Source organism: Elephantulus edwardii, unplaced genomic scaffold, assembly GCF_000299155.1.
Source record: "Elephantulus edwardii isolate Elephantulus edwardi_28Jun2011 unplaced genomic scaffold, EleEdw1.0 scaffold00028, whole genome shotgun sequence".
Lineage (NCBI taxonomy): Eukaryota > Metazoa > Chordata > Mammalia > Macroscelidea > Macroscelididae > Elephantulus > Elephantulus edwardii.
The window spans coordinates 1,259,432-1,278,762 of NW_006399778.1; the positions used below are offsets into that span (position 1 = coordinate 1,259,432).

General features: G+C 37.9%; 1 protein-coding gene across 1 annotated transcript in view; it reads right to left on the reverse strand.

Moving 5' to 3' along the window:
• Nucleotides 1–226: 226 nt before the first annotated feature.
• STX12 (syntaxin 12) overlaps nt 227–19,331 on the reverse strand; it is a 45,228-nt gene continuing 26,123 nt past the window's right edge. The window contains exons 5-9 of the mRNA XM_006883454.1: nt 16,012–16,055; nt 13,266–13,371; nt 5,145–5,217; nt 3,297–3,379; nt 227–958 (exon numbers count right to left, since the gene is read on the reverse strand). Coding sequence (XP_006883516.1) covers nt 866–958; nt 3,297–3,379; nt 5,145–5,217; nt 13,266–13,371; nt 16,012–16,055 — 399 coding nt within the window. The 3' untranslated portion in view covers nt 227–865. The remainder of the gene's footprint in view (nt 959–3,296; nt 3,380–5,144; nt 5,218–13,265; nt 13,372–16,011; nt 16,056–19,331) is intronic.

A 19,331-nucleotide genomic window follows, 5' to 3' on the forward strand; every position in this document is an offset into this window, starting at 1 on the left:
TCACACATGAACAACAACAGCAAAAAAAAAGTAAATCATTCCAAACAATTTCTATCTGCTTTCCAAAAGCATGCTTTGTCTAATTTACCCTTCCTGTACAGACATGTAGGAGAGAGACTCCATAAAGGATAGTAATGCTAATTAAATTAATTTCTTCAAAAAGTGAACAAGATAACGTAGTGTGTATAAGGATGAACTGCTCTGGGTGATCCTAGCAGAAAATGACGTAAACTTAAAACCCAACTTAGTAACATGTATCCCAGCTGACCAGCTCAAAAATATCTTTTTCATTTCATTTGGGTGATATGGGCAGTTTTTGTACTTTCCAGCTGAATACAGTACCACAACCTTTCAAAGCAGATAAAGAAAAAGCTTACTTATTGGAAATTAAAATGAAAATGTTAAATAATAAAAATTGCTGGCTTATAATACAGTGTCTGACAGATTCCAATATGCTTGGATCCAGAAAGTAATTCTATCTTAGTTGCTAGTGAAAGGTAAATCTGGTACACACATAAAGAGACAATATTACTAGACTGTAGTGTCACCTGTCAAAAGAAGAGCATCTAGAATGGAATCTTCAGTATACACTTGGGACAAAGGGCAATCAAAATACAATAGAAAGCAAAATCCACATAAGTTAATTCCTAATTTGAGAAATCAACAGAATGCATACATAAATTGATAAATACTGTCTCCATAGGTCACTAATTCCAAGGACTAGTTAGTAGTTAGTTTCTAACTAAATTATTATAGGACATTCTGGTGTATTCTCTTTGCTTGTGATCAGTTCATTTAGGCAAGACTCCAACAAGTCCTTGCCCTGAGAAACAGCTCGGCAGGAGAAGGCTCTGAGGCATTCACTTCATGTAGAATACAGCCAGATAATAATTCCCAAGATTAAAATAACAAATGACAGGACAAGCACCAGGATACAGATCTTCTTGCGAGATTTTTTCTGAGGAAAGAAATATGTAAAGAAGGTACTCATGAAATATGTAAGATTTATATTTATATATGTATATAAATCTTGGGAGTCTTTGTAATAAAAAATTCATTCTATCCATGCAAGAATATGCAGAGGCTTCCCTAAATCTCTCAGTGTTCATTAATGCATCAGTGAAAGCTGTACTTCCAGGTTACATACCCAGTTTTTCAAATGAGGTATATATACCTAAGCATCTAAGACACTATTTGCAGTAAGTTATTTGTACATTTATGTATCTTTTTTAAGTAAACATTCTATGCCTATTATGAAATTTTATATGCACTGTGAAAATTATAAACCAGAAGAAAGAGGAGGAAATACAATCTCCCACAGATAACACTATTGACATTTTGATTGTATTTCTTTGTTATCTTTCATCTATACATATTGTTGTAGCATGACTGGGACCATACTATATGAAGTTTCATGGTTTAACACGTTGCCGCAAATGACGGCAAATGTGTTTCTAAGCATGGGCGGCAACGTGTTAAATACTTAATGTGCTAGAATAACATTTCTCCTGTTACTATAAACATCTCTCCTAATGCCCAAACAACATAAATTAAATGTTTGTAGTTTAATTATTCCTTTTTGGTTGACCACTAAAATCATGACATGGTTCTTTAAAAAGAACACTATTATTAAATACACATTTCCTTAAGAATATTTCCAGGTAAAAAAAAAAAAAGAATATTTCCAGGTAAAATACAGCTATCCTGGAACACAAGAAATTAATAAAGAGCTATTTCTTTCCAAAAAGTCAAACAATCCAAAACTGAAGGGGAAGAAAAGTCTCATTCACAATATTTTGAGACAAAGACAGACACAAGTAAAAGTCATAAAATTAAAGTTTCAACTAAGATGTGGAATTTCAATTTCTTACCGCAAGAGCTTCAAGATTAATTTCTATTTATTCATAAATAAGGTCCCTAGGTGGCAAAATCTATGCTTGATTGCTCACTCAAAGGCTAGGACTTTGGACCCATCAGTGGTGGTTCTAATTCCAACACTGTGCAGATCTGTGGAGTTGAAAGCTGGGAAGCTGAAGTTATTCTGTAAATAGAGATTTCCCAGAGGATAAGGCAAGTGAATGGGGTTAAGTAATCACAAGAGTCTCATCATCACGTCCACATCTGACAGGATTAAAAAATTGCTAACAAAATGTGTTCAGTAATTTTTTTAAATGGCATTAATTTTCTACAGTTGATCTGTCTTACTGACTGCTCTGAACCCACCCTAGGAGAAAAGCCTGGAAATTTGCTTCCATTAAGAAGATAGCCAAGAAAAACCTATACAGCAGCTCTACTCAATAGTAATGCTCTTTTTTTTTTTTTAGATTAATTTGTTTTCCTTTTGATTCCCAGATAAATAACAGGATGATTTCATGTCCATCTTCTGTGGCCACAGTCAACATGAAGTCCTACTTTAATGGATCTGTGGGATATCGTAATGTGTTAAATATCCCGACAGACAGATTGGGTACTGTACTGTGCCTATGTACACAACAAGCACTTTTTAGCTAAACCACTGCCATGGCTGAGTAAGTTCAGCGTTGTTTTGCTGAATCAGTATTGTGTAAAGCTGAGCATAACTGCACAGGTGCTAAGGTTAGTGATTGCTGTGCACGTGTGGCAGGGTGCCGCCTTGTTCTCAGCACTGTAAGAACTTTGAAGGAAGGTTCCCATGCAGCTGCCTCACCTCCCTGCAGTCTGTATGGACTATAATAAAAGTGACATTTAAGATTCCTTTGGCTCCTCATTCTATTTTTTCTAGTTGGCCACTGAACCGGAGCATAACCTCAGACATAACAGGATCCATAACTGTACTAGGGAGTCTGGAGGGAGTTGTGCTGTTAACCAAATCTATTAGCAGCTGTGTAAGAGAAAAATACGGAATCTTCTCTTGCAATTTACAGCCTCTGAAAACCCAAAAGAGGGTGAGCAATGAGTCAGTACTGACTCAACTTCAAAGAGTTGAGTTGTCTGAGCTGCTGATTACTAGGTTACCGGAAACCATTTTCAGCGGTTTAGGATATATAATTTGCCTTATACAAGATTCAAGTGTCAGCTAGTTTATGGGATTAGCTTAGCTTTGCAGCGGAGTCATTTTGGGCAAGATTATTCAGTTTGATACTTTTTGTGGACCTCTCTGTAAGGGAAAACACTAAAAACAGGAACTGCAATTTTGACTATCTTCCTTCAGCTTAACTCTAAACAAGAGGCTGTAGCCATCTTACGTGTGTCAGTGTGCCCATGATGGCCCATGAAGTCTGCAGTATAGAATGCTTTTCACTGGTATGTGATTTTACCTGATAATAAGCAGCACGCTGTAACTGATCAGTGGCTCTCTCCACATGCACCTCTGAGCTTTCCACATTCGCTTCTATGCTATCTGCCAAAAGAAAAGTGGATGTTTTACTACACTGAGATGTTTGACAAGTGGAAATTTATTAGGCATCTGATGTTATTATGCATCCTGGTTTCAAAAGTACCATTCCAACTGTGTAGTCTGGAAAGAAAAAGTTATTAATCCCATGAGATAATAGCTCGATTCTTTGAATACAAACACTGAAGTATTTCAGGGTAAAGGGCTGATGGCTCTGCAACACACAAACGGTTCAGAAAAAAAAAGTACATATACGAATATATGCAGAAAGAAAAGGGGGAGCAAATAAACAAATGGAGCAGAATGGTTGTTTTGGGGTTTTTTTTTGTTATGTGGAGAATGGTTTTTAAGAGTTTTAAAGCAGAGCAGTGATTCTGGGTATAGTGCATAAAGGAATTTCTTGTAATATTTTTATTGTTGGAGCATTTTGTAAACAAAATTATTTCCAAATATAAACTTTATTTCCTTAAAGTTACCAGTTCCAAAATAATATGAGTTTCTGGAGCTGAAAGCTATTTCCTTAATGACAGAGATTTATCAGAGGTATTAAGAGAGCTCCTAAGTATGGAGCTGAGCTGCCAACACAAAAGCATGAGGTTCTAATAAACCAGTTGCTCTGTGGAGAAAGAGGGATACTTTCCTCCCTTGGGCTTTGCTGTTGTTGCTATAATCATCTGAGTGTACTACCAGCTGTATACTCTGAGTACACTATTACTACCAACTACTAGCTGCCATTCATCTGGGTTATCAGAGGCAGAAAATCACATGAGAGGAGACTGCAAATCTTTCTCCCATGGAGCATTTGGTGGATTCTGAAAATCCACTAGAGGGCTGGCTGTGAGTTGGTTCCAATTTGACAGCAGTGAGAATGATGGCAAGTGAATGGGGCCAAATACTTGAAGTCTCATCATTACTTCAATATTTGACCCCATAAAAAATGAGTTATGGACTTTTTAAACATGGCATTCCTTAGTGGCAATAAGCTACACTGCAATCTCAGAGGTACACAGTTCAAATCCACCAGATGCTCTACTGGAGAAGGAGGAACAATCTCCTGTATCAGTCAGATCTGATTTGACGGTAAACACAAAAAATAACGAAATAAAATAAATTTTTTTTTAAAAAAGGCATTCCTTGTTTATTGCAATAGCAAAGAGCTGGAGACAACCCAAGTGCCCATCAACAAATGAATGGATAGAGAAGCTCAGATATAGTCACATAGTGGAATACTATGCAGCACTGAAAAACAAGGAACTCATGAAATACTATGGCAAGTGGATGACCCTAGAGGACATTATGCTGAGTGAAATATCTCAGTCACAAAAGGACAAATATTGCATAGGGCCACTATTGTAAAATAGGACTGTCACTGGGGTTGAGGGAAGACAGAGAAGAAGGGGAGGAATGATGTATACTGCATTGCAACAGATGAGGGAGAGAACTGTTTAAAAGGGATATATGATTAGGTATTATTGTCATGACAGGAGTTCAGAATGAAGGCTACACAGTGCAGTGGACTTGGAGGGATAGCATAGCTGTGAAACACTTTTTCTTTTACTCATCAAGGAGAAAAGTGAATTGGAAGGGACGGAGTAGGCAGGGAGAAAAGTGCAACAATGAATGAATGACTGGAAATCCTAAGTCTCTGTAAACTTTACTAAAATTAATAAAAAAAAATGGCATTCCTAAACTGTCTACAGCTGATAAATCTTATTGATTGCTTTGCAGACAATCAACTCACCTTGAGGTTAAAAGTATCAATAATACATACCAATTAGATCACCTTGGTCATGGATCATCATAGCTAAATCTTTAAATATCTGGTTGACATCCAAAATGTCAGCCTGAAAAACAAGAACAAAGCATAAATAACATTAAGCAACAGATTAGAAGATTTATTTCCTCTACTTACCTAGAAATTTCGTTATTTACATTAACAAATGTACCAACTATGTGCCACTCTGTCAAACTGACTGTTGCTGTTGTGTGCCACTGAGCCAGAACCGACCTATAGCTCACCTGCCAGCAAATTTTCTGAGACAGTAAATCACATGGGAGGAGACTGTCCATCCTTGTCTCCTGCGGCATCTGGTGGATTAAAACTACATGCCTTTGGAACTGCAGTGCAACTTCTCACCTCCAGCCCACTAGAGCTCTTGACAGACTGAAGTGGTTTCTAAGTTGCTTTTATGCTGAAAGCTATGTCACTAGTATTTTATATACTACCAGGGTCACTCATAGCAAACAGGTTTCAGTAGAGCTTCCAAACTAAGACAGAAAGAAGGGCCCACTGATTTCTTTCTTTTAAAATAAACAAAGATTGAAGAAGAGTTCATCTTCACAATCAACATAAATGATATGGTTGGAGTAAAGCTTTTGGCACTCTCATTTCCTGATGTGGCACCACTCAAAATGAAAAGAAATGTTCACAAATATCCATTAACATTGGAATAAGAATGTACAAAGTATAAATCTAGGAAAACAAGAAGTTGTAAAAAAATTAAATAGAGCACATAAAAACTGATATCCTAAGCATTAATGAGTTGAAACAGACTGGTATTGGGCATTTTCTATTGTACAATCATTTGGTCTACTATTCTAGAAACAGCAAACTGCAGAAGAATTACTTCATGGTCATCAAAAGGAATGCAGCAAAATGTATCCTGACAACATGGTTAATGACAGAAAACCCATCTGCCAACAAGACCAGTTAATATGATTATTCTTCAAATTTATGTACCAACCACTAGGATGTGCAAAAGATAACAAAAATAAAGCTTTTACCAAGTCTGAAGTCTAAAATGGATCAAACATTCAATCAAGATGTACTGGTAATTACTAGTGATTGAAATGAGACACGTGAAACAAAAAAGAACTTTCAAAAAAAGTTGGAAAATATGGCCTTAGTCACAGAAAAGAAAGAGCGCATGATAGACTTTTGTAATTAAGTGCTGTCGAGTCGTAAATGACTCATAGTGACCTTGTATAACTTTCACTGTTTCTCCAAGTTCACAGAGTTTCTGGAGGCAAGCGATTTCGGAAGTAGACACCACTCTTGCTTCCAAGCTTGTTTTACTCGGGAAGCTCTTCCAAACGCGTCCACCATGAGTAACCATTATCACATTTGACACATCAGTGTCATGGTGATTAGAATCACAACAACCACAAATTACCTCTGTACAGAAAAAAAAAAAAACATGACCACCTTTTCTAAAAAAGACTTAAATAGCAATTATACATATATCCACAATCAACACCTATGGGTAACAGCATTCAAGAAATCAAAAGATATGCTGCATCAGGAAAAGCTGCTGTCAAGGACATATCCAAAGTGTAAATGAGCCAGGATGTCAGTTCAAAAACTAGGTGTGCCTGATTCTTGTACCTGCCTATTTTCAATTACTTCCTAAGCATTTGAAAGATGGACAATGACTAAGGATGACAGAATTGGGATGCTAGATAAGAGTATGGAATATCCCATGGACTGCCAAAAGGACAATCAAATCTGTCTTGAAGAAAGTGCAACCAGGGTGCTCCTTAGAGGCAAGGGCGGTGAGACTTTAACTCACATACTTTGGGCATGTTGTCAGCCGGCACCAGTCCTTGGAAAAAGAAATCATGCTATAAAGGTCAGATAAAGCAAGACCCTCAACACAATGGACTGACACAGTGACTGTAACAGTGGGCTGGAGCATATCAGAGATGGTGAGGATGGCACAGGATAGGGCAAGGTTCATATCTGGTATTGTTAAGTTCTCTGTGAGTTGTAATCCAAGAATTGATAGAATACCAGTTATTTCAACAAACAGATGCTGCCCTGGATGTGCTCCCCAGGTTGTGCCAAGAAATTTGGGGGACAACTACTGACCAGTTGACTGGAAGAGATCCATACTTATCCCCATTCAAAAAAAAAAGGAACCTGATAGAGTGTAGAAACTATCAAACAGTATCATTAATACAACATGCAAGCAAAATTCTGCTGAAAATTACCAAAAAATGACTGGGATAGTACATCGACAGAGAACTACCAGAAACACAAGCTGGGTTTAGAAGAGCTTCTGGCACTAGAGACATTATCACCACTGTAAGAAGGATCATGACAGAAAGCAAAGAGGATCAGAGGAACATCTATCTGTATTTCATTGACTATGCAAAGGCATTTGACTGTTTGGATCACAACAAATTGTGGCTAACCTTGAAGAGAATGGGAATCCCAGAACACTTGATTGTGCTTATGTGAAACTTATACTTGGATCACAAAGCAGTCTTCAGAACAGAGAAAGGAAATAGCACATGGTTCAAAATTAGAAAAGGGATGCATCCTGACTCCCTACTTTTTTCAATCTATATGCAGAACAGATAATTTGGGAGGCTGGGCTTTATGAAGAGGAAAGTGGCATCAGGATTGGAGGAAGAGTCATCAACAACCTATGTTATTCAGATGACACAACCTTGCCTGCTGAAGCTGAGGAGGACCCAAGGCGCTTGTTGCAGAAGGTCAAAGACTGTAGCCTTCAATATGAATTGAAGCTCAAACATCAAGAAGACAAAAATTTTCACCACTGGGCCAATTGGCAGAACCATGATAGATGGAAAAGAGATTGTGGTTGTTAACAGTTAGAGCTTGTTCAGCTCCACAATCAACAGTCTTGGCACCAGTAGTCAGGAAATCAAAAGACGAATTGCATTGGGAAAATCTGTCAGGGGCCTAGCCAGAGTACTGAGAAGCAACGATGTCAGTCTAGAAACTAAGGTGCGCCTGATCTAGGCCATGGTCTTTGCAGTTACTTGCTATGCATCAGAGAACTGGGCAATAACTAAGGATGATCAAAGAAGAATTGATGTCTTTGAGTTGTGATGCTGGAGAAGAGTCTTGAACATACCATGGACTGCCAAGAAAACAAATAGATTTGTCTTGGAGAGGGTAAAACCAAGTTTTTCCTAGGAGGCTAGGATTTTGAAGCTCCATCTCACATACTTTGGGCATGTGGCCAGGAGAGAGCAGTCCTTAGAGAAGAACATCATACCTGAAAGAGTGGAAGGGCAGCACAGGAGAAGACCTCGATGAGATGGACTGACAAAGTATCTGGGGCAATGGGGTAGGTATATCAGAGTCAATGAGACTGGCTCAGGACAGAGCAGGCTTCAGAGCTGTTGTACAGAGGGTCACTTTAAGTCACAGGTGACTCGATAGCACATAACAACAACAACATGAGTTGTAACCAACTGGATGACATCGAACAACAACAATTACATATGGAACTCATATGCAATAAACAGCAATCAAACTAAACCTGTTTAAAGAGAAGACGGTTAAGTTTAACATCATCAGACAGAAAAGACCAGGGAGTGAACATGGGACAAACTACCAACCGCTTATATGCAAGTTCAAGCTGTTGCTGAAGAAAATGAAAATATGTTCACAAGCATTAAAATATGACCTTGATTACATCTCATTTAAGGTCAGAGACCAGCTCGAGACTACAGTCTCAGGGGACATATAGGTTATATGGCATAACATAATCCAAAAAGATAATGTTCTTCTACATTCTACTTTGGTGAATTTTGACTCTGTAAAAGCTTTCAAGGGACTAAGATAGAACTATTGATCTCTTCCCATCTAAAGCAAAGAAGAGTAAAGATCAATGACTCAAGGAAACAATTAGTCCAAAGGACTGGCAGATCATATAAACTATACCTGACACTCGCTTGAGAACAAAAGAACTAGATGCTGCCTGGCCACCATTAGCCATCACTCCAACCAGGCTCAGAACGGAAGGTCCTGGACAGAGCAGGAAAACAACTGTAGAATAAAATTCAAAATCATATGAAAGACCAGGCTTACTGGTCTGATAGAGTGTAGTGGAAATGCTCGACTGTGGCCTTAGACACTCCTCAAAATTAGAAGTAAATCTATTCCTGGGGTCACCTTTCCACCAAACAGTAGATAAGACTAGAAAGAGAGTAGTAACATCTGTAAGGAACATGATTCACAGACTAATAAACCACAGAAGAATAAAAGGGCAGCATCTGCCCAAAAACAAAGTTCAGAAGGTAAAAGAGAGAAAAGATGAGTGACTAGGAACAGCAAACTCAGGAATAATGAAGAGTGCTGTTAAATTGCCAGGCTAGCAATGAAGTCATCAAAAAAGTTTGCATAAATTGCAGAATGGTGTACATGAATAAAACACAAAGGGGAAAAAATCATGAAATAGGAAACTAATGTGCCTTGTAAACTTTTATTCAAATCACAGTACAACTGTTTTCTTAAACAAAGAAATAATGGTGTTAAAGGAAGAAGGCTGAACCTTCCTTGGCCAAAACCAAAAGCTCCAGAAATTGATAGATTCCAACTGAGATGTTTCAACAAACAAACATTACATTCATTAATTAGTCTGTCAAGAAATTTAGAAGAGAGCTCAATGGACAACCAATTGGAATAGACTCGTGTTTGTGCCCATTCTAAAATAATATCTTCAGTATCACATTCAAGAAAAATTTCGCTAAAGATCATTCATATGTATCCTGTCTACTGTCCTCTATTCTACCAGGTGAGCTATCCAAGGCTGCACTGAATATAAATAAAAAAATGACTGCAGCAGCACACTGTCAGGGAACTACAGATTCAAAAGAGGACACTATCATTGCTAATCTCCTATGACTCTTGGCTGAAAGCAAAGAATACTAAAAATACGTTTGTTGTTCTTGTTGTTATATGCTATTGAGTCGACTATGACTCATAGAGACCCTAAGTAAAAGAACTCTGAACCCTGCCCTATCTTGAGCCAATTTCATTGTCTCCACACCTACCCCGTTTACCACAGTCACTGAGTCAATCCATCTCATCCGGGGTCTTCCTCTCTTGCATTGTTCCTCCACCCTTCCAAGCATGATGTCCCTCCCCAAGGATTGTCCCTCAACATGCCCAAAGTATGTGAGGATGAAGCTTCAAAGTCCTTGACTCCAAGGAGCAGCCTGGTTTCACTCTCTTGAGAATGGCCTGTTCTCCTAGCAGTCCATGGTATGTTCAACACTCTTCTCCAGCACCACAACTTAAAGGTATAGATTCTTCTTCTATCATACTTATTTAGTCATTTTCCAGCGCTCTGATGCATAGCAAGTAACTGAAAAGACCATGGCCTGGATAAAGTACCCTTTAGTCTCTAGACTGATGTTGTTGCTCTTCAATACTCTGGAGAGGTTCCTGACAACAGCAGACTTACCCAATGCAATTTGTCTTCTGATTTCCTGGATGCTGGTACCAACAGTGCTGACTGTGGAGCCAAGCAAGCTGAAGCTGTTAACAATTTCAGTATTTTCTCCATCTATCATGCTGTTGCCAAAGGGCCCAGTGGTGGGAATCTTTGTTTTCTTGATGTTGAGCATCAATCAATATTGAAGGCTGCATTCCTTGACATTCCGCAGAAAATACCTCAGATCCTCCTCAGTTTCGGCAAAGAAGGTTCTATCATCCGCATAACACAGGTTGTTGATGAGTCTTCTTCCAATCCCAATGCCACGTTCCTTTTCATAAAGCCCAGCCTCTCAGATGATCTGTTCTGTTAGATGCCACTGTTCTTGTTAGGTGACATCAAGTCAACTACTACAATAGGTTTCAGCAGGACAGATACCATGAGGACGGTATAGAATAGGGCAAGGTTCAGATTTGTTGTTCACAGTATTGCTACGAGTCATCATCAACTCAAGGGCACCTAAGAACAACAACTTGCTAAGAGGCTACGATAGTTGGAACAATTTACTAGTTGCTAGAGAAACAAAAGAGCTCAACACATAACTGGGCAGAGAGAGAATTAGTACATACAGGAGAAATAATGCAACAGGATCTTATGTGAGAAACGACTAAAGAACAGTACAGCAAGGACTGCCAAGGAGAAAGATTTTGCCAAAGAGGTACGACTTGAAATTGTGTCTTGAAACAAAGAAAAAGCCCTATAAACTTATAAAGATAAATGACTTTAAGAGAAAAGAGCCCAGCTTCGCTATAGTACGGAATGTGTATGTTAAAGGTTAAGATTGGATATAAATATCAAGTTTAGGCTACAAAATCTGGACTTCATTCTGTTGAATATGAAGTAATCCATGGCTGACATCTATCCTTTACTTTGTTCCATATGTCTCACTCTTGTTGTGTGCCATCAAGCCAGTTATACCTCATGGGCAGCTGTAAAATAGGGGAGAACTGCACAATGTTTCCTAGACTATACTGTTTACATGATCAGCATCACCAGGCCTTTTGGGTTTGAACTGCTGAGCCTTTGGTTAGCCGCTGAGCTCTTACCTATTGTGCTATTAGTGATCCTTTATCTTTACTCCCTGCTTTAACACTATTTCTAACATAAGAGAACCAAGATGATATATGTAAAAAAGAAAAAAGTAGTACTGGTGGTGCTGGTGTGTGTCATCAAGTCGGGACCAACTCACACCTGACCCTCCAGAGGTTTTTCAGAGGCTGTAAATTGTACAAGAGGTTACTGCCTTTCTCCTGAGGAGCCACTAGTGGATTTGAACTATGTGCTTTAGGATTGGCAGTGCAACTTTCTACCACTACGTGAGCAGAACTCTTTAAAGTGGTACTGTTGTTGTCACTGTGTATCAAGTCAGAACCAACTCATAGCTGATCCTCCAGCAGGATTTCAGGGGCAGTAAGTTGCCCATCTTTCTCCTGTGGAGTAGCTGGTGAATTAAAACTGCATGTGTTTGGGCTGGCAACACAACTCCTTACTACTAAGCTACCAACACTCCCTGAAGTACTGTTGTTATGTACTGTCAAGTTGAAAATGACCTGTAGCTGACCCTCCAGCAGGTTTTCAGAGGCGGTTAATCACACAGAAGATTGCCCATCCTTCTCCCATAGAGCAGCTGATAGATCTGAACAACGAGACTCTGGGTTGGCAGCACAACTCTTTAACATTAAGTCACCAGAGTTCCCTAAAGTAGTATTATAAAAGAATTATAACTTAAGCATGAATTGTATCATCTAAAAACAGCTACTGACGACTTCTAGGGCAGTGGGTCTTAACTCTGGCTGGACATTATAATCATTTGAGAAGCTTTTTTAAAAGGTTTCCATGTCCAGGGCCTCATACTAGGTTGAACCATATAAAATTGTGGATAATTTTTAACCTGGGGAGGAAGGAATTTCATAGTTTAATATAAGCTAGTGGTGGGAAGTGAAAGCTGAGCATTTTTAAAAAACATTTTTAAAAAAACCAAGTGATTCTAATATGCAGCAAGGGTTTGGAATCACTTCTATGAAGAAAGGTTGAGGGAGAACTCAAGAGTGTCTTCTCTCTGCTCCGCTTCCCTAGAGATGGCAACATTCCACTACTGTGGAGGAAAAAAACGACACAGGTTTAAAGATGTTTCCTGGGCAGTGGGCAACATTAGAGAAATGACTAGCATGCTCTACCCCACTCCTGCCTCAATAACTTACTATTTCTGACTACTGGAAGTGATAAAATACACAGCTTGGGCTGACTCTGATGCAAAAAAATGAGGAAAACTTTTTGGCCCATTTTTCCTCTGGACTACTCAGACCAAGCAAAGGAGCTCTCTGTAGAGTACTGTTTAATCTTGTTTGGGGACAAAGGTGAGGTATCAATAAAATATTATTATCTTTGCTCTGCAAGCACTTTTCCAATAAAGCCCATATGAGCTTTGGTAATTGGGGAAGGATCTGGGTATTCTGTGTAATGAACACTCCCATCACCATAGTGGTTCAAATTCGCAATGATTATACTGGCATAGATAATAAGCAAATCACACAATAACGTGCTTTTCTATAAACACCAAGTATATTCAGGTAGACAAAAGAGCATCCGATGTGTTGCAAATGCACTAAAGCAAGTAAAAACCAAGTCCTGGCTCTAACCTCCAGCTGCCGAATTGCTGTTTCTCTCTCTTTGATAAGTTCCAGATCTTGCTCAGTGATGGCTACTTCATCCTCCTGGCTTTGCATCTGGTTCCAGTCTTCATGGCTGTAGGCAGACAGGCACAACAGTTGATTCTTACTCTCCCATAAGCAGAAAACATGTGTACAACATCTCTATTGCCAGCTGAAACAGCCAAATACAGTTAAAAAAACTTTAACTCCTGTAACATCAACACACAGTCCCTGAGGGTTCATGTTCTTCAAATCTAGAGACAAAGAGCTGATAACACAGAAGACAAAGCCTCTGCTTCAATTGCAATCCCAGAGGTGCACGGTTCAAATCCACCAGATGCTCTGCTGAAGAAGGAGGAACAATCGCCTCCTGTACCAGTCAGATCCAATTTGACGGTACACACATTAAAAAAAAAAAAAAAAGCCTCTGCTTCTACAAACAAAACTCACATGAAGCCAGATTAAGGAGGATGATGTTTCCACTTATGGTGGTTGTTATGTGTCGTCAAGATGACGACTCATAGCGATCCTGTTAACAGATCTGAATCTGCCCTCTTCTGCGCCATTCTCATGATTTCCAGTATATTTGAGCTCCCTGCTACAATCACTATGTCAAACTACTTCGTTAAGGGTCTTCCTCTCTTTCTCTACCCCTCTATCTTTCCTAGCATGATATCTTTTTCCAAGGACTAGCCCCTCCTGCCAACATGATCAAAGTATTTCAGATAATGTTTGTCTCCTTGTGTGTAAGGAGAACCCTGGGTGCACTTCCTCCAAGACAGACTTGTTTGTTCTTTTGGCAGTCCATGGGATGTTCAGTATTCTTAGTCAACACTAATTCAAAGGCATCAACTGCTGTTCAGTCATCATTTATGGAACACTCTGCAATATTGCTAGGGCTTGCTAGAGTAAAAAAGTAAGCTAGAAATTTAAAGTGAATGAAGTCTTGCCACTTTTAAGGTCCTCTCAAAGTACAAATATGTTGGTATCTTGAGTACCAAATGGGTGAAGGAAACCAAACTCAATGATATGTCAGTGCTTTGCTTAATATTCTAGATCACATCTTCCAGTTTTCAGGAATTTTTTTGTAAAGTTATGTTTTGAGTTAAATTACTCATGACAACAACAAGTAAAAAGTTAAATGACTACATTTAGAAAAAAATCATACACATATCATACTAGACATAAAACATTTTTCAAAATCTAATATGTATTAAGTCGTACTTATTTCTACAGTACTAACAAAATGTCCTCCATGTATTAAAGATTTAAAACTGACTAGGAGAGAGCATCTGATGCCTTTGAAATATGCAGTGATTGTTGAAAGTGGAGGGTAGAGACATATCTATGACAAAATATTTTCCGATCAGAACTATTACATGTTGTTGTTGTTATGTGTCATTGAGTTGACTTATGACTCATAGTGACCCTACAAACAATAGCTCTGAACCTTGCCCCATCCTGAGCCAACTTCACTGACATTTCCCCTCTTGCCAGAATCACTGTGCCAATTCATTTTAGCTATAGTCTTCCTCTCCTGTGCTATCCCTCCAGCCTTCCATACATTTTCTTCTCCAAGGATTGGTCCCTCCTGGCAACACATCCAAAGTATGTGAGACAGAGCTCCCTCAACTATATTTCTATGTTGTTGTGTGCCATCAAGTTGGCACCAACCCATAGCTGACCCTCTAGCAGGTTTTCAGAGGCAGTAAATCAGAACTCTGGTGGCCTAGTGGTAAAAAGCGGTGCTGCAATCCCAAAGGCATGTGGTTCACATCCACTAGCTGCTCCATAGGAGAAAAACGGCCAATCACCTCCCGTTCAATTTACTGCCTCTGAAAACCCACTGGAGGGTTAACTGAGTTGGTCCTGACTTGTTAATACACACCAACAACAACAGTTCTATAGGATTAATTAATCCCATTTGAAGAAGAAAGGTTATCTTTCAGATACAATTTTTTTTTCTTTTCCTCTTAATACTTTTAGACTGATAAGCTGACTCCACTTCAGAAATGAATGAACAGAGGCCCAAGAACTTTGAAGAACTGATGTTTGAATTAGAGGTAAAATGATTAGATGTCCTAACCTGTCCACTGATTTTTTTATTTAATCCTAGTAAATTTTTACTTAATTGAAAAGCAAGGATTGTCAGTTTAAAGACCAAGGTGTGCCTGATCCAAGCCAGAGTCATTTCAATTTCTTCCCATGTATCTGAAAGTTGGACAATGAATAAAAATGACAGAAGAAAAATCAATGCCTTTGATTTGGTCTTGTAGAAGACTACTGAATATCCCACAGACTGTCAAAAGAACAAACAAGTTTGTTTTAGGGAAAGTGCAACCACGTGCCCCTTAAAGGCATGGATGGTGAAACTTACACACTTTTGACATGCAGTCAGGAAGAACCAGTCCTTGGACATGCTGGGAAAGGTGAAGGGCCAATGAGAGGAAGACCCTCAACAAGATAGATTCACACATGACTATACCAGTGGGCTCCAGTATATCTGAGATCATAAGGATGGGGCAGGATATGGTAAGGTTCAGACCTGTTGTTCACAGGGTCAAAAGTCAACCTGATGGTACCTAATAACAATAAGCCAAGTTCTTTCTCTAACAAATAAATGGGCATTATAGGCATCTCAAAATTACTCTTTACATAGCTGATTTAAAAAAATTATAAAAATATAAAATGCCATTATTAATTATCCATCAAGTTGTAAGAGTCATTCCTTTACCTGTCAAAGGAGACGAGCTGCTCCTCTCTTTGCCTTTCCTCTGCCTAGAAAACAGATGGTATTATTGCTGTATCCAGAAACAAGTGATAGACAAACATAAAAAACAAAGGTTTGCCCTTAGCTATTGTAAAGAGAAACAACTTATCTTTGCTGACAGGTCTGTAAAATTATACAGGGCTCTGGGAATCTGTCTTACTAAAAAAGGGATCTGAAGGGGCTGAAGGAACAGCTACATTTTTGTTTGGGCTAAGAACTAAAAGAGAAACCACACTGAACAAGATGGAGAGAACACAGCTAGGAGACAGGGTTAATAATAATCTGACAAGAGTCCAGAATAAGAGTTGCCCAATAAAGTGGACTGGGGTGGGAATAGGGGAGGAAACTGTGCAACAATGAACAAATTTTTTAAAGAGAAAAGCGAACTGGGGCGGGGGCTGGAGGGGGAAGAAGGAAAATGTGCAGCAATGAATGAATGGAAATCCAAATTTTCTGTAAACTTTTGTTAAAATCACAATAAAAAATTATTTTTCAAAAAAATCTATTAAAAAATTTGTGAGGAAGTTGGTGGGTGAAGGGAGGTGGGGAAGTACATGAGAAGAATCCAGGCAAAAAGACAGGGTAGTGATGGGCAAGGTCCAGTGGTGATTAGTTATATAAAATATAATAGATGAGAATGACTGTATGAAACACAATGTGAATGAAGAATAGCGTGAAACACCATGTATACAAACTATAAGCAAAACAATGGGGGAAAAAAAGTAACCCATTGTTACCAAGGCTGTAAATCTTAAAAAGAAATAAATTAATTTGTAAGAAAGGAGATTATGAGAAAATGGCTAAAAATTTACAAAGAAACAAATTTTTAAATAATGAGATGCATCCTTATATGATTTTGTCTACTTTTATGCTTTTTATAAATGTGATCATGTTTATTTCATTTTGTGCTTTGTTATAACACTCCAAATTATGCCTAATTCATTCTTCATGCTGAATTATAACTGTGGTTGGTTAATTTTCTTTGCTGTACAATATTAAAGTGTATTAATATCCTACAATGTCTTTATTCTATTTTTAATAGATATTTGTAAAAGACAATTGTTTATTATGAACGCTGCTGTTAAGAGCACTGTATACATTATCTCCCAGAAAAATCTATTTCCAAGTTTCACTAGGGTAATGTTGCTGGATTATAAGGTCTTCAGGTGTTCTAAAGACACTACCAAAATGTACTGGCAGTTTATACTACCAACAACCAGACAGAAGAGTTTGTGTTGCATCCTATCAACAACTGCCTAAATGTTCACAATTGTAAATTTTACTGATATGCCTCATTATCTTAATTTCCAATTTCAAAACTCCAGAGAAGTTGAGGACTTCTTCATTTGTTTGACTATTTTTGAAAATGTTTGTTTTTTCCTGAGTTTTGCATTTGTAATGCAAAAGCAATAGTGCCTTAGTATGAATCAAGGCAAATGCACTAGTTATCATTGTATTTCTCACTGCCACATATTCACAGCAAAAACAAAACTAAAGGCAGTATGTTCTGGATGAAGCCATAAAAATTATTAATTAAACTTTATTTTCGCAACACATGTCTTAACATTTTAGATGATGAAATGGGAAGAACAGACAAAGCACTTCTGCCACACAAAAAAACCCTTTAGTGTAACTGAACCGTAAGCTAAATTAGCCACCTCTTTTTAATTTTAAGGACCCCACTTTCATTTACAAGAATGATAACAGTGTTCATTTCCAGTAATAAAAATATAATTTTCAAGTAAATTTAGAATTATGCAAACTGGTCTCTACCGTTGTAAGCTCGATAGGTTAACAATATTTAAAGACTTTTCTTATTAAAGTGATGGTGATACCAACAAGTGTAATTTTAAAAAATAAAATTGTGCAATAAAATATATCAACATTTGGATAAGCAAATATTTTTCAGTGAATCTATACCTTCAAAATGATAAGATTATAAATACATTTTAAAAAGTCATATATATGTAAAAAAGTCAATCAAAGTACAAGATTTTCTTGTTACTGTAGTAGTATCACCACCTTTCAAATAAGACAGATGAATGGATTTTAATATAAGAGAATCATTAATATGGATTGTGATTGTACGATGCCACTTAACTTTGGTCATATTCGTATAGAATCAAAGAACATGGGCAATAATTTGGAAAGATTATGAAAATACTCTCCTTGTCTAACTACACATGTCTGTTGGGATGGATTTTTACCAGATACTTCAACCAAAATAACATCCCATAATACACTGAAGCAGATATAAAAATCTAGCTAACTTCTATTAACCCAAATGTATTAAAATGAGTTACAAAAGTATACATCAATGCCACTCTTCCCAGTATTTAATGAAAAGGGAGTTGTTTCCTATTTAAAATTTTATTTCTATTTATATTAATACATCATGAATGTATTGTTGATATTTTTAAATTACTAAGCATTAACAATTTCCCAGTTTTACCTTCTAATACAATAAATATTGATAGATAGAAAAAAGATAATCTATATTAACAAAAGCTTGTTACGGGTTTTTAGTTCTTTTTAAAGGTCAATGGCAGCCTGAGCTAGTTTCAGAACTCTAGTCTAATGAGTTGTGTCTTTTCATATTGAAAAAATTATTTTTCCATGAAAAATTTCATGGAAATTTTTTACACATTCTGGGTATTTATTCTCCCACCCCTGCTATCAACTCAAAGCAACCCTTCACCATGTTTCCCTGGGTGTTAATTTTACAAGCAGAGAGCCCATCTTTGTCCTGAGAACCAGGCAATGGACTCAAACTACTGGGGATCTGTGGTCTCTTAGCAGTGCAACATACTACAGTGATCTTTGGGTTAGCAGCACAACTCTCCACAGAATAGACCACCACTCCCTGTAGTAAAGATCTCTCTCCCTCAATGCTGTACAGTCAGAGCCAGTTCATAATTGACCCTACGCTGGGTTTCTGAAGCTCTAACCGGAATGAGTGGAGACTGCCCATCTTCCTCCCTTGGAACCACTGGTGGGTTTGAACTATCAGAGAAGTAGAGGAGGCCTTTGAGTTAGCAGTACAACAACTTATAGACCACCAGAGCTTCAAAATTTTATAATTTTCAATGCTAATTAAACTTGTTTATGGGCAAGAGGTGTCTTACCTTGACATATTCATACTCCAAGAATACAGTCTTTATGGATCTAGTCTTTTAAGAACCAGTTTGAGGAGCACCATCTTTTCTATTCTCCACTTTGCATGAACACTGGGCTTCAATTGTTGCCCGCATATACCATAGGACATTAAAGCTAAAATTCAACTT